Here is a 16,534-nt window from a genome sequence, read left to right as displayed (position 1 = left end):
GTGTTTTGTGTGTATAGAGTATCTACCATAACAGGAATCTGAAAATACAAATAATAATTAATAAGGCAATTTGACATCCTCTCATGATTAATTTTAGAGAAATCAAGGCAGGGTATGTTACAATGTTAAAGAAATGGGAGCTGAGGCTAAAATTTATAATATATAAAATGTGAGGTTAAAATTAGAGCTGTCAATGAATTGCAGTTAACATGTGCAATTAATGTATTAATTGGTTCCTGAGTTAATTTTTATTAATGCGTTAATCACACGCATAGTTTGGAAGCCTGTACCCAGGCTCTGCAGCATCTGGGCTGCTCAGTGGGGCGGGGCAGCAGTGGCAGCGCAGAGGACTGCAGGGTTGCCTGAGTACGGGCTCAGGCTAGCTGCAGCTGGGGGTGGGGAAGGGGGGAGCTCCTGAAATGAGGTGGTGGTTCCTCCCCATTTCATGTAACAGAATTATGGTTAGAGCAGTTGTATGGGAAGTGGAATTATATATCCCATGCTGAGGGGGTTGAAAATCACACCTTGCGCTTCCCAGGAGAATGCTGCAACTTTAGGCTGGAATAGGGCACTCTCCACTATACTTTTGCCAATCTATAGAAAGAAATGAAAAATTCATGGGACCAGAAGGAAAGAGCCCGATTCTGTCGTCTAATGGTTTTAGGACACTATTCTGAGACGGCAAGTCCCTGATTTTGATCCTTGCTTCCATTTCTGTTTATACATTTCCAATTAAATAGTAATTAGATAAAAAACAAAATCTCAGGAGCATAGATCAAACCCAGGACTTCCTTTCTACTAAGTGAGTTACGCAAAGCTGATGTCACTTGGCTGGGAGATTGTGCTGAAAAACTAACTTTTTGTAACAACCACTCTGACAGTCAAGTGTTCCCAAGGACCTAACCTGTCACCCTGCTTGCAATACTCTTTTTTAATTTTGCTTATTATATCACTCTGGCACCTTAGATAGAAACTCCCATTTTGCAAGTTACATATTCTAAGAGTCAGAATCAAACTATTTTTTATTACCATGAAATGAGGGTTTGACAATAAAACCATCCCTAATCTATGTGGTATTTTTTAAGAGTCCCAAAACTGCAAAATATCCAGCTTGCTTTAGTTTTCTTTTAAATAAAATTTGCATTCAGTATAATATCAGGACCCTACCTTATTATGTTTCATCATCACCACAAAATGTAAAAAAGGAACATAAATTTAAAGTCAATTATAGAAAAACTGCTTCAACTTAATATAATATTGCTTGTCTCTACCTTTACAAGATATTATAATGGAATCTGAAAATAAAATTTAAATAATTAAATCCAATTAAACACAAATTTGACCAAAATTTAAGGAAAAGAGCTTAAAATAAATTACTGCAATGCTTTTAGTAAGTTTTAATGTTTGTATAATTAAAATATGTTTTTTTAAATATTTAAATTATTAATTCAGCTATTATAATAGGTTTAGATACCCAGTAAGTGCCCCTTTATTTAAAACAGACCTGTTCTGAATTTGTGACCAGGCACCACAAAATAGATCACATAGGCCCCTTTTTTGGTACTGTCAGTGGCAAAAACACACATACTTAAAAGGGAGGAGGATGCACTTAGAATGGGATTAAATAATAATAAATCATTAGTTAGCACTTAACATATTCATTTAAATATTTAATGTGCTGTATACTCCCTGTATAATATCCTGTATCGGAAATCTTTTCTCTCATCTCCTGACTTGACTCACACGATGGAGTGGGTCCTACTGGTTCAAACACTGAATTGGGACTCTAGAGATTTGGGTTCTGTTCAAGCTTTGTCACTGGCCTACTGGCAAGTCACTTTGTCTTTGTACCTTCGTTCCTTTCTGTCTAAGATGGGAATTACATAATGAGCAACTTCACCAGAGTTGCTGCTAATACTGTTTGAATAATTGAACAAAATACAACAAACCAAATATTTCAAGTCCATACACAAAAGTGGAGGATCTCTAGTTTTTCTATCACTAACCTTATGGCATCTTTACTTGTGCTCCGGGGGGGGGGTAGGGGGAGGCACTTTATTAGAGTGGCTCTGAGATCCACTCTAATTAAAGCACCTGCAGTGTCTTGTACATTCACCGTTCTGTATTTCAAAATGGTGGCGGGGGCACTTTAAAGCTTGTTCAATAAGATTTAGTTAAAGTGCCTCTGCTGCCAATTTTGAAGCATGGGGATGCTGAATACATGAGATGTGGAGACTGCTGGAGTGCATCTGCGCTGTAATTACAGCATGTCAGAGCAGCTTTACTGCACGTCCACAATCATCCTTAGTTCCCAATACAGCAGGACAACTAAGCACATGCTTAACTTTAAGTACATTCCAGTGTCTTAGAGCAGGGTAAACAACTCATCTGGCCCTGTGGGCCAGGTGAATGGCATGTAGCCGATTCATTGGCTGGTCCAGACCCATGGTCCCCATCTCTATGCCAGTCCAAGATGCATGGTGCACCGGCACTTGCTCCTCACTGGTCCAGGAGCAGTGCTGCACATGGCACCCTCTCTACCCAGGCACCCTATGCATGTCCGTAACTGGGGCAGGCACTGTGTGTAATACAGATTCTGAAAATGGCACTGCATGCAGCATGCTTTTTGGGTCCTGCATGTGTGGCTGGTCTGGCACATGCCACCTGGGTTAACTCAGACCCAGGGGTGGCACTGCAGGCCATATATTTGACACCCCTTAGAGAAAAATCTGGCCCCACTGACTTCAAGACTCCCATTGACTTCAGTAAGGCCAGGCTTTCACTCCTATGGATATCAGTGCTCTATACCTAGAGAAACTGTGGCATTTTCATCCTTGGCTGGGATGGTTTAGTCAGGGATGATCCTGCCTTGAGTAGGGAGCTGGACTAGATGACTTTATGTGATCCTTTCCAGCCTTACTTTCCTATGATTGTTAAGTGCTTTTGGGATAGAGGTTTCCTGAACAGGGGATTAGGGGTGGGAAGAGGGGGAGTCCTGGGTAAATATGGACTTAATTAATCTTTAGCAATGATATATTCTTTTGAATGCATGTAATGAATCATATAGATGGATGTTTGCACAGCAAAAAGTGAACCAAAATCATTTTACCTAGTAACTTATATGTACACACAAGGTAAAGACACTCAACAGCAGGAAATAAACAATCCACAAAGCTATTTTTTTTTTTAAGTTTATTTTTATTTATAATTTTTGGATAACCAAGCAGCTCTGTATGGAGAAACCACAGAAGAATAACTCTGGCACTTTTGGATAGTACATAATTTTTTTTCTTCAAAATGTTTTAGACACATTCAGTCCACTTACTCGGCCCATCATCCACATTACGTGAGCAAGCTTAGCTCATAAGATTCTAGAGAATAGTAACCATATATACAGTCAATGACACTATCTTCTTGGCTATTTTGGGTCATGAAAATGTCCTCTAAGTCTACCTTGGCTAAACAAGAATCCACAGTACACGTGATAGCTACTGAATACACCGTATTGAAATGAGAAATGCTTAGCACAAATGGGACACTTGGCATGCACTTTAAAAGAAAAGGTATAATTTCATATATTTATAAAATCCAAACAGGGTCAATTAAAAGGAGTTAGCAAAAGAAGGGACTCTTCATTGTTACTGTAAAAAAGGCACTTTGAGTTAATGGGACCAGAATCGGAGGACTCCTAGTTGACACAAAGTTCAGTTTGGTTTCATAAAAAGGCTTTGATACCAAGGGATGCTACTCAAGTTTCCTGCAGTTTTACATTAAGACAAATTGCTGAACAGATTATAATAATGACATAAAATGTTTACAACCAACTTGTAAAAATAAGAAAAGCATAGTATAAGCAAAATATTACTAAAGAGCAGCAATGCATAGCCTTCCATTGAGATAATGCATAATTTTAGACACTAAGTGTCACACTTCTGTTTTTAGGTACTTTTTCAGTAGCATTATCAAGATAAAATTGGCTTAAGAAAACATAACAAAGTTTCACGAGCTCCCACTGGAAAGGAGACTGAGGTCATAAACCAGCCAAAACAATTTGTCAGTATTTTCAACATCCTTGATGACTAATATCAAGTAAATGGATTAACAATCACACTTTTTTCTTTCAGCTATCTCACTGGAGGCATCCATTAAGTCAGAATAACGATTTTAACTCTCTAACATTTACACAGTAATGCATTTTAAGTTCTGTCAAATGCTGCCCACCACAGTTTTTTTTTTTTCTTCTTTTTTCTTCCACAATCAAGCACTTCCACAGAAAGAATATTTGGCAATTATAGTCCACTGAAAAGCAGATTTTTTTCAATAGCTTATTTTATATTGAAAGCCATCAGTGGTCTCTCCTCTCGTTTCTGCCAAGGACTCTTTTTATCTTCTCCTTGGTCGTCATCCTCATCATCATCGTCATCATGGACAGATGCCCCATGTTCAGGGCTAGTTAATGGCTCTGGTTGCATTTCTACAGTTCTTTTTGTTGTTTCCTCCTGCAGGCTGGGCAACTGGACACTTCTTTTACTAGCCCCATCCAATAGGCATCTTAGAGTGCTGTCCTCGGGGCTGCAAACTGCTGTTCCACATTCACTGCCACTTTGGTCCATATCATCCAAATACACAAGCTGTGTGTAAGCTGTACTATCTGACACTTTCTGTTCTCTTTGCTGGTGTTCCTGCACTGGCTGGTGAATCTGCTGAATGGGTAAATGATCTACTCTTCCCTTTCGGGCAGATTTGGGTTCATTCATGTCAACACCAGAATCCAAACTGGCATCATTACTTCCATTCCTTCCAGCTCTTTGGAGATCAATGTATGAATGTCTAACGTGAGCATTTGAACGTCCATCAAGAGAAACAAACCATGCTCGAGGATGAGGCAGTGGCTTTCCACCTCCAAGCTCCATCAAAGCTTTTTCTGTGAGAAGCTGCACTTCACTATTCATCTGAGCCAAAGATGCATCATTAAGTGAGGCAGGAATGGATATAGACTCTGACATGGAAGCATTCTGTGGACTCCACTCAGCTGCACCTGCATCTTGCAAATGTTGTTGAGATATTGCTTGTGATGATAACTGTTGGGATTGTATCTGTTGGGGAGGATGTGGAAAAAGCTGTGCATGAGGGTTGGAAAGCTCAGCCTGCAGTCTTTCTATATCAATTTGCTGGTCAGTAGGGACAACCAGTGGTTGACTAATGAAAGGGTGTTCTCCTGGTAATTTCATGTAATGACCTGGGATGACCAATGCAGGCAACACTTTTCTGTAAACACTGTCATTGACTTGATCAACAGAATTGCAGCAGATCAACTGACCTGGTCGAGGAAAAGATGTAGGTCGTTCAAGATGATCAACAGACCGAGACATCATACATTCAGTTGGTCTGCAGTCCAGCAGTTCTTTTTCAGGGGCTGAAGTTGTAGGGTATATTTGTTCCTGAATATTGTATTTACTTCCTGTAGAAATGTGGTTTAGGGATACTTGAATCTCTCTCTCTTGCTTTTCAAATAAAGGCTGAGACAGCATAGCATTGTAACTTCTCCTGAAATCTTCTTTGATAGGAGACTCATAGCCCTCTGGTATTTCTGTAGATTTTCTTGTTTTTAAAGGAAAAGTATCTGCTGATTTCTGATAGTCTTTTATTAAAGTCCCACTAGGATTCAGGTTCGCCAAGGAGATTCTGCTCTTGTCTTTCTCATCTGAAAGAAGTTCTTCTCGGGAACTAAATTCCTGGGAAGTACTGTATGAATGTTTGAGCATAGGTGTATGCATATCTGCTTCTCCACTAGAAGACACCATTTCCATGTGGACAGCACTTATTAACTCCTTGGTGCCTGACGTTTCGGTGTGTCCATTGCTGGCACCAGACATGCCTCCAGGAAATTCTGACTCCCGTCGGGAAAATATTAAGTTGATGTGGGACATGGAGGTTGATTGATCCTTCTTAGAACCATCCAGTGCTGTGGAAAGCTGCAATTTCTTATGGTGCTGACGTGGTTTTATACATTTCCTCCTGCAATAAGCCATAAAAAATTTCTATGTTTATAACTAATGTACATACAAGACCAATGAGTGTGCAACAATAAAAGCTTTTCAAGCAGCAATTGAAAGCTCAACTCTTTAGCAACAACAGTTAAACATAAAGAATAAAAGTAAACAAGAATTTGGGAAACCTCCTGAATGAATAATATTAAACTGGAGCAAGTGCCTGGAAGATGCAAACTTCAAGTCAGTGATGCATGTTCATTAAATAAAAGTTGAGCATTTTAAAACAAAAATTGTTGAAAACATCCATGCAGCACTGAAACAAATGGATTTAAGACTCAAGTTGCACTGTCTTCTTTTTAATGTAAGGTTTCAAGGTTTAATTCTGTATGGAGAACTTAACTGTGTGAATTATGGGACTGTATAATTTACAACTCCCCACTTAATAGACCCGGGGAAAACAACTTGTGCTGTATGCAGCTAGGGACTGTCTTACCATGTCATTTATTTTGAAGTTCAAATCAAGGTGTGTGTGTGTGTGTGTGCGCGCGTGCATGTATTTAAATGTGAAACAGAGAATGAATAATGTCATTATTGAAAGATTAGGGATGCTTACATTTTCAATGTGAAACGAATCATCAAAACAGTAAACATTACCTGCAATAATACAAAAGGAGACAGAACAAAACCAGAAGAATGAGAGCCATCCCTCCTAAAATTGCCAAAAGAAACACTGTGTGATAGCTGGTAATGTCCTGTGTTACAATGGGACCTAGAAGGCCAAAAAAAAAGAATTTAGACTTGTGACAACCTTTCAACAAAGTGAGGCATTTTAAGCTTCAAATGAAGACAACTGCTCCCTTGCTTTCAAGATGATAAACAAATAACTCTCTTTTTAGATGCTCTCCCATCTCTTGCGCTGTATGAGAGGGGGGAATATTGTGGAGAGGGCTACAATGCCAATTGATTATTCTGTGGAAATTTGCCCGGTTCCAAAAGGAACATGTTTTATGGCTCAATTGCCAAGCCACAGTTGGGGTAGAGAAGCCACTGCAAAGTTCTCAGAGAGGTGTGCATGGAGCAGAATTGCTGCTGACCCTTGTTTGCCTATTCAGATTTCTTTTTACCCACAATTTTATCACCTTGCAATAAGCTGTAGATATGGCACATCTTTTTTTAGAGAAGATAGGTGTTCAAATTTCCAGTTTAAGTCAAGAGAAGCTGTAGATCTTTAGCATCTTTGAAAGGCAGGTCCTTAATTTAATAATGTTGTTGGTTTGGTTTTTTTTGTTTTTTTTTAGAATGGTCAGTGCAATCTTTATTCACAGAAACACACAAATGCACATAGGTTTTGCACATGTACCAATTCACTCATGGTATATCCTTACCACAGTATGACATACAGGCCCAATTTTTCTTTTCAGGCAAGGTGGTGTAGTAAAATGCAGAATCTGGCCTGTCGCATTAGACAACATGAAAGATAATCCTATACTGTGGTCTGTATACTACTACTACTAAATATATCTAGTATTTGTATACAATACAGTTGCAACAGACTTATGTGGATAAGAAGGGAGATGGTTATTAGAATCTCTAGTAAACCATGGTGCCTATCATGACAAAGTTTGAGAAATCTTGACGGAGGCTCTGACAGGAAGGCAATTCAGAATATAAACAGAACTTGGCTCTAAAGTAAAATGTTTAAAGACGAGCACAAACCGATGTTGCAAAATATGTTAAATAAGGGATCAAAATTACAAGTGGTGAAACTCTTATTAAAAATCAAAGAGATGCATCAGAGCAACATCTGGTTCACAGTTGTTGCCTTTTTAAAGGCACGATTACTTTTGGCAGATTACTTTGAATTAAAGATACAGTTTGTCTTTATCTACACCTGCAACTGAGCCTTGTTCAGCACTGAGACAGCTGCATGTTTCAGCAATTTTATTTTGGTAGCATAAGCTTGAACAAAAACTTAAAAGGAAAGAGAGCCACCAGGAAGGTTTGTGGAAACTACAGAAAAACATACAAAGAAGAAATCCCTGCAGCGCAGGTTGCTTTGTTTGACAGACAGAGCTCAGTTTATTTGCATAGTCAGGGCGAGGGAGTTTCAGTCAGGCTACCTTTGTTTTCAAGTTGATCAAAAACTTAAATAAATGAAATCTCAGAAGAGGTGCCTTGCACTTGATTTAAACAGAAGGGCCTCTGATTATACACGGCAGGGCAACTCTGCTAGTGAGCTAAACTAGCATGGTGGGGGGAGGGGTGTTGAAATCAAGCTGCAATGTTTACAGTTTAAAAGGAATATAAGTACAAGCAACAGATGGCTCCCACTGATTCCTAAATTATTTAAAAATCCTCCTGGATGTCAACTGATGAATCTGCAAAGGAAAGGCTACCAATTCAGCCTAAATGGTGAATTAGGCTGTTTCAGACACTAGTTCTTTACTTGTTTAGGGTCAACTTCCACCCTAACCCTGTGCTTGGTGTAAGTTTAATGAAGTCACTGAGATTATAGCAGGTGCCCAAAGAAATTAAACGTTTGATAAACTAATGAAAAAACCCATTAATTAGCATCCAACCTAGGACTATTAGTTTCAGGTGAAAACTGGATGTGTGCATAACTGCTGGAACTCAAACTAAATCAATGTTATTATTTCCCTCACTTACCAGCAACATTTAGTTGATAATGATGACATAGATGACATCACAGCAAGGGTTACTGTACTAAAAACTTACTTATTTAAGTTGTATGAAGGTTCTGAATTCTCAAAACAAGAATATTTGTGTTCAAGTACAAGGTCCCCTCCTCTAAAAAATGTAACCCTTTCTTTGCAAACATACTTTTGAATAATCTATTTTTCATTAAGCTGTGACATCTCAGATGAGGTCTTATATATATATTTATATTTTATATGAAAAATATAAATAAGTTGATATCTTTTACTGAATACATTAATAAGATTAAATTAATCTCACCTGGGATAGTAGGAGACATGGCTGCAACCCAATAACCCAACTGTGGTGCAATGTATGTCCAAGTCAGCTGATTTCCATCTTGTTGTACAAGGCCTAAACTACTCTTCAGCCATGTCCCTGTAAAACACAATGTTCAGAATAGGACATTGTTTACACATCATTACATACAGGCAAAAGATAAATTGTGACAAGATTTATCACTGAGTCCATCCAGTAACTTGCACATCATACAATCCCGATGAGGTTATAGGGGGACTTGCAGGCCTTACATGGATTTTTGGCACTTCTTTCAAAGTAGGAGTCATCCCTGTGGTCATTTGAGGAGCTTTATACTTTTAAAAAAAAGAAGCAGCTGTTTGAAATGAAGAAAAATAATTAAAGCATCTAAAAGGTTGTGAATACCAATGGTTACTACCTTGGATTCCTTTTGTTTGAGTATTCCAAAAGCTAATATCCAGGGGCTTTACATACATTGTTTGAATTAACAATATCTCTTTTGGAATTCACATTAAAAAATGCATTGTAGAACTATAGCAGATCTCAAAATTTCTATGGCAGTAAAGATTTCTAAAGAATATGGACATATGCACCTATGTATTCAGCATACAACACAACCCTCTAAAGACTAAAATTATTCCGGTCATTGAAAACAAATATTAATGGTTTTTTGGTCAGTCAGAGTAGACAGCTTATTAAATAGTGTTTATCTGGTTTATTTTCCTGTGAGGCATGGATGCTTAATAAGACGTTAGAGAACTGAACTGAGGCATTTGAAATGTGCTGCTTTAGGAGACTGCTGTGTATCTCGTACACTGATCACCGAACCAATGAGTATATCAAGCAGTAAATCAGTCCAGAAACTGGAACCTACAAACTGTTGTTGGAAGTTGTATGACGAAAGAAGCTGCAATGGTTTGGACACATCACGAGAAGGCTGGACACCCTTGCCAACATCATAATGCAGGGCACAGTGGAGCAAAAGAGAAAAAGAAGTAGATCTAAGAAGAGCTGGGGAACCAATATTAAGGACTGGACAGGGCTTCAACTGACCGAGTGCAGAAAGCTAGCTAAACACAGGGCAAAGTTGGGGAGGAGGGTTGTTACAGCATCTAAGGTGTCCCAGCGGTCACAGTGGTCTTGAGACTGACTTGACTTGATTTGGTAGAATGTGATTCTCCACCCCCACTACTTAAAGAAACATACTTTCTCAAGAGAAATGTTACAGATATTTTAAACTGGTATTTAGAATCCAAAATAAATTCTTAAGCAAGTGTTAATTTCAAAGTCAAATTTTCAGCCTGAAAAATTTAAGGATTTTGTTCTTTAAAAAAATCTGGGTTTTTTTTTCAGTAGGCAAAGAGAGAGCAATGCACGCTTATGCAAAAGCTTTGAAACAGGCAAATTATTTGAACTTTGTTATACATTAAGACCTTCCCTCTCCCCTCCACCAAAACAACTGTTCCTCTCTTTGATCCAAGACAGCACCTCCAAATTCTGGTAACAGCCCTCCTGCATACTTTCCCTAAAAGAAAATTGGATTGGTGCTGTGAAGGATTTAAAATTACAACATTGCAATGCAATATTTTCAAGCTTCTGCAAGGCAATTAGAAGCAAAGGGGGTAAGTGTTATGTTGTGCTGGATACAAAAGTAGATTCCTTCAAAATAATTTTTGCAGCCAATAAAGATGCTTTTACATCTTTGGGACAATTCTAAAATGCTCCTTTAAACACAAGGCATTTTACACAAGACATTTTCAAGTATATGTTGATCTAGCAGTTCTGTTCTTCTGCCACCAGTGGGAGCCACAAGTAAAAACTAATCAGCTGCAGTTCTTCACACACTTTAGCTACCACCAGAAGATTACTAGAACACAGTATCTCATCTGCTTCAGCAGATAAACACCTTCATGTGCTTGAAGGCTAGTTATTAATTTCTGATATGATGGAGAAGATGAAAGACTGAATTTACTTGACCCATTTTAAATGCCTTTTTGTAAAGGGATATATATTATCACTATTGTGACTTGCCCCACTAAAGGAAATGGTGTCACTAATGAATCTAAGAAGTTGGAGGAGAGAAAAGAAGAATGCTGCAAATTTGAAACTGACAGTGAAATACTTTATTAGTTATATGCAATACCACTAAATTCTTTATAATTTCCTACTTCCTCTGTATTTCTTATATTATTCACATGTTCAAATTACACAAGTATAAGAAGAAAGACTTCTTTCAAAGAGACTGTTTTGAAATTCAATTTTTAACTAAATATTTTTTTGGTAAACCATCTCTTTTGAACAACAACTAAGTTCATATGAATTTTGTGAAAGCTTGGGAAGTCTCTTGCACCTGACAGCATTGTAGTATTAAAGAAAGTTGCTACATGTAGAGAAATACAATCAATGACTCCTCATTTAAACTTGTCACATTTAATATCTGGGGAGGGGAGAAGGACGTATTTCCTATTTGGTAAGTATCCAACAGCAAAAAAATTGTCATTCCATGCATTGGGTCATTTTAACACACATTAACCTATCTAGGTTTTTACATGGCACCCTCCAACACTGTATCTGGTCACTGCAGTATAGCAATGGCTTCATCTCCAGAACACCCCACAAAATGGGGATATAACATAAGAGGCCAAAAGAGATTTAAGTAACTTGCACAAAGTAACAGCATATTTTCATTTTTTTTTTTAAATGTAGACCCTAGGAATAAAACAAACCCAGACTGCTTAAGGCTGCCATTTTCCCTCCACATTTTACATCATGTTACATCCCCTAAACAGAAATATACCCACAACTAATGGTCTTGAATGCAAAGCTGAGAAAATGACCTACAATCTTGCAAGGAACATCTTTGCTCTACTACTTGTTTGGTACAGTGGCCACTAGGCTGTCATTGAAATGACCATTTGTCATGACACTGCTCACGGCTTAAGCTCCCATTTACAGCTTTTTTTTTAAGAAAGAAAAAAAGCTGAAGACTTTGTTAAAGCTCTAAGAGGTTTAAGTTAGCAATCAGGGTAAAGAAATCAAGTGGTAGTGAAGGTGGCGGTGGTAAGTCAATTTTCTCTGTAATCCAAGCCTTCTTAAAAGTACAGACAGTGAAAAAGCCCGAGGCTGAATCAATTCAGTCTTTGGAAATTGGTCTTACCTGCAGAGATTAAACTAACTAACAAGTGAACAAACATTTACTTTTTGTAGCCACATGCCTGCAGTGACTCAGGCCAGAAGCTGGGGGCACAAGAGCATGGCTCTCTGGCACGCAGCCAGCATGGGCTGTGTGTTTGCATCATCTTTCTGCTGCCCCTGAGGTCTCTGGGATTTGCAGCCCAGGATCACAGCAGTAGGACTGTGCAGGGTTGCTCAGCACTTCTTCCTGCTTCCAGGTGCCTCTGGATTTGTAGCTCACAGTCACACTGCACGCTAAGTTAAGCAGAGCAAAGCAGCTCTGTTTAACACCCCCCCCTCCTGCCTCCAGACTCCAGCTAGAGTTTGCTTGGGGAGGGCAGTCCCTGCCTCCCCTTCACCCCCAACCCTTCTCTGCTGGAGCAGACAGCACAGCTCAGCCCAGGGCTGGAAAGCATGCTGGGATGCTGGGGGACGCTGATTTAACTTGAACCAGGAATTGGTCTGGGGCAGAAGTTTCATAAACCGGTTTGACCCAAATCTGTTAAGTCTGATACTACATTCAACCAGGTTTATCTTAAACCAGTTTCAGTCATTTTGAAACTGGTTTATGTGCATTGAACTTCTGTCCTGTTACAGGTTTAAACCAGTTTCTGATCACTTAAACCAGTTTCTGTGTAACTTCTGTCCCTAGCCCTTAAGAAATATGATACTTAAATGTGCACACAGACACACACACACACCCCTCCACCCTTGTAGCTTGGCCAACTGCTACTTATAGACAATACATTTAGATGGGACTTGTTACTGCAATTATTTACTAAGGGAATCTTGTATCCAGCTGGCTTTGCTCTGCTATACACTGCATTTGAACAAACAATTATTATAATCCTTATAATGCATCTTTAAAAGCTCTTTCACTTAGTAAGTATGTGCCTGCATAATGAAGAGATCAAGAAGCTAACAGAGGCTATACTCTTATCACTGGGAAAAAGCTCAGCTGTCATCCTGTAAAATAGGCAGAGACTCAGATTGTTAGTACGTTATCAGCACAGAGGAGCTGTGTATTTGCTGAGAAAACGAATGACAGATCTGAGTGTGAAGGCCTTTCTGCTTGTCCACTTAGCTTGCTTACCTGTTTTTGCCAACAGTTGGCTGTTTTCCAGAACGCTTACTGGTCACAACTTAACACCAAAACCCTGCTCCTCACATTCTTGGATGTGGAGTTATGTTACTGTTTTTCACAGAGCAGCTCATGCGCTCAGATACCTGATCTTGGCTGGGAGGGAAAAGGCTGAGGGTCTACTGAGCAAGGACACATCCCACTGCTTACCCCTTCTAGCCACTTGCTTGCACAGGAAGTAACTAGATTGTATTGTGTGTGGGGGGGTGTGTACATGTGTATGAATATATATAATAATTAGAATTATATACACAACTATATATATATATATATATATATATATATATATATATATATATATATATATATATATTTATACATGCACACACACAATACAGTGTCTGGTTTATATTTATGTATATAAAAACCAGAATATAAGTAGGATGTGCAGTCAGAATTGCAACTAAGCAGAAGATTAAGGTGGTGGTTGGGAATCTTATACCCCTGCATGGCTAAAAGCTATGACAATAAAGACTATTATTAGTTAATTGTCATGTACTCCCATCACAAAATCCCAGAACAAAGATCATCTCAAACCAGCTACACAGTACGTAAGGTAAGCTCAACACTTGATGCGTGAGGAGAATTTATTGCATGAAAACAATTTTTGTTTAATACTCTTGTCTTATAGGTCAGGAAAAGATTTCATGGTGTCAGAATGCATCTTTGGAGCAGGAACAGCAAGTTCTATCAAGTCAGTCAGTAGTGCATGGTTTAAACCGATTCGCTTTTGCCATTAACCTAGAAAGACCAACCATCTGGTGCTTCATGGAAAATTTCTAAATATAGAGACAATTCTTGCTTATACATAATTTGTACATTTCTCTTTCTCCTTTTTCCCCTATTAGTGCTCAGTGGAGCCAAAATGCTGATCCAGGATTAAAGTCAGGGAGTAGCATACTGACTCAAATGAGTACATAAGAGTTTCCTTGTAACTCTTTGCTTACCAATGGTACGTGTGTTCTGGACTAAGTGGGGTTTTGTAACAGCACAAAAAGATGGTGGCAGCATACCTACAGGCTGGGGAACTCCCTTCTCGTCAGCACAGAGGCAGAAAAGGATCTTGGAGTCATTGTTGATTCCAAGATGAACATGGGTCGCCAATGTGGGGACGCGGTCAGTAAGGCTAACCGCACCTTGTCATGCATCCACAGATGCACCATGAGCAGGTCGAAGGAGGTGATCCTCCCCTTCTATGTGACATTGGTCAGGCTGCAGTTGGAGTACTGTGTCCAGTTCTGGGTGCTGCACTTCAGGAGGGATGTGGCCAGCATTGAGAGGGTCCAGAGGAGGGCCACTCGCATGATCAGGGGACAGCAAGGCAGGCCCTACGAGTGGAGGCTACGGGACCTGAACCTGTTCAGCCTCCACAAGAGGCTGAGAGGGGATCTGGTGGCCATCTATAAACTGGCCAAGGGGGACCAGCAGGCAATGGGAGAGTCCCTGTTCCCCCGAGCACTACCAGGAGTAACAAGGAATAACAGCCATAAGTTGACTGAGAGTAGATTCAGGCTAGATATCAGGAGGCACTACTTCACAGTCAGGGCAGCTAAGATCTGGAACCTACTTCCAAGGGAAGACGTGCTCACTCCTACCCTGGGGGTCTTCAAAAGGAGGCTAGATAGCCACCTAGCCTGGGCCATTTGCCCACAGCATTCTTTCCTGCCATGGCAGGGGGTTGGACTTGATGATCTGCTCAGGTCTCTTCCGACCCTACCAACTATGAAACTATGAACTATGAAACTATGGTATTTAAAAGAAATAAACTGGACAGTTGGTTTAAAAACTTCACTTAAAAGGAAAGTGAAGAATTAAAGTAATTAAACTGAAAAAGGTAAAAAAATAATAAAAAATTAAAGCAATATTCATTATCTATCAAGGGTAACCCCATAATAAACCTAAAATTCACCATCAAAGAATGCCACCCCTCCTCCCCCAATGGGACAGTTAAAATCAGGCATAAGATAAGGACTTTAACAGAGCACCAGAAAGAAGGGAGATAAAAGACATGACACTACATTGCATTAAATCTAATTTTCAAGGACATGACCACTTATCCTAGCCAAACTATGGGAGTCTATATGGGAAAGGCTGTTGTGAAATAAGCTAAGACGTTTACATTTTGAACACTGAATTTAAAGGGCAAGAGATATTCTTCACGAGCTGCTCATGCTTGTTGTGATTTTAACTTACTTCACTTCCAAAGCAAACTAAAAATAATTACTCATAGCATGGGATTAGTCTCCAGATGGGGAGCCAGTACAATCTATTTCCTTATGTAGACAAGCCTTCATTTGCAATATTATGCTAGTGGTCCCATTAACTTCAAAAGCAATGTTCACGTGAGTGCTTCCCAGATCCACATCTTAGTGCTGGTTCTATTGTGTAAATGTTCATGCAGTATTGATTTACTTAAAAGAAACAAAAAACAACAACCACAAAGCAAAACAAGAAAACCCCAACCCCGAACTGTATTTTAATGCATTCACAGTGAAATCTAAGCATATTAAAATCTTCTTGGTTTCAGTGCATACTCACACAAGTAGGACTGTCCCAAAGGGTCATCTGCCCCAGGTAAACACATGACTTAAGAATAAAAGGAGAAAAATTCCACTCCCTCTTGCTTCAACAAGGCTACATGCTGACATGCAAGACCAGAACCCAGCCCTACGGGTGAACTTTTAATTCTGGTGACACTGTATTAATCTGCCTAATCTAACCAATTTATAACCCATATCATCATCACTATAGTGCCTTCTGCTTATTTTGATTATATAATCTTTCCACCAAAACAGTTTGGCATGCGACTGCCTAGAGCACACTGTAGCGTGTATGCAGCCATGTAGTATCCTTCAATGTCAATAATAACAGATGTCCAAACACCACAAGTATTTGGTCTCAGTGTCACCATGTTTTTGTCAACATTTTTTTTCAGTTTCTGTCTGAAATCTAATTTAGTGCTCTCCTCAAAGAAACCCACTTTCCCCCCATGAAGCACTCTGCTATGTGAAACATTCAAAAAGAAGTGCTCTTTATTGATAAAACATGTGTACCCCCCCCCAATTAAAGAATTATCTAATTATACTTGCTGAAAGCAATCAAAGTAAAATGACCCAATTGTGCTACATACAGGGCAAATGATGTGTTTCCTGTGGGACTGAATAAATAGGAGGGTGGATTTAATTAACCAAAGATTGAATTAAGCCAAACTCACTATACTAGTGATTTTCATTTTATTATTAATAAGATTATA

At 39.1% G+C, this 16,534-nt stretch overlaps 1 protein-coding gene across 1 annotated transcript in view; it reads right to left on the bottom strand.

The window, feature by feature from the left end:
• Positions 1 to 3,214: 3,214 nt before the first annotated feature.
• The window catches only part of FAM171A1 (family with sequence similarity 171 member A1), a 59,861-nt gene continuing 46,541 nt past the window's right edge, over positions 3,215 to 16,534 (bottom strand). The window contains exons 6-8 of the mRNA XM_006031704.3: positions 8,970 to 9,086; positions 6,648 to 6,762; positions 3,215 to 6,018 (exon numbers count right to left, since the gene is read on the bottom strand). Of these exons, the coding sequence (XP_006031766.1) occupies positions 4,326 to 6,018; positions 6,648 to 6,762; positions 8,970 to 9,086 (1,925 nt within the window). The 3' untranslated portion in view covers positions 3,215 to 4,325. The remainder of the gene's footprint in view (positions 6,019 to 6,647; positions 6,763 to 8,969; positions 9,087 to 16,534) is intronic.

This window comes from Alligator sinensis, unplaced genomic scaffold (genome assembly GCF_000455745.1).
Source record: "Alligator sinensis unplaced genomic scaffold, ASM45574v1 scaffold114_1, whole genome shotgun sequence".
Lineage (NCBI taxonomy): Eukaryota > Metazoa > Chordata > Crocodylia > Alligatoridae > Alligator > Alligator sinensis.
Note: the sequence above shows the minus strand (reverse complement) of the source record. Positions and strands in the feature narration are given on the sequence as shown.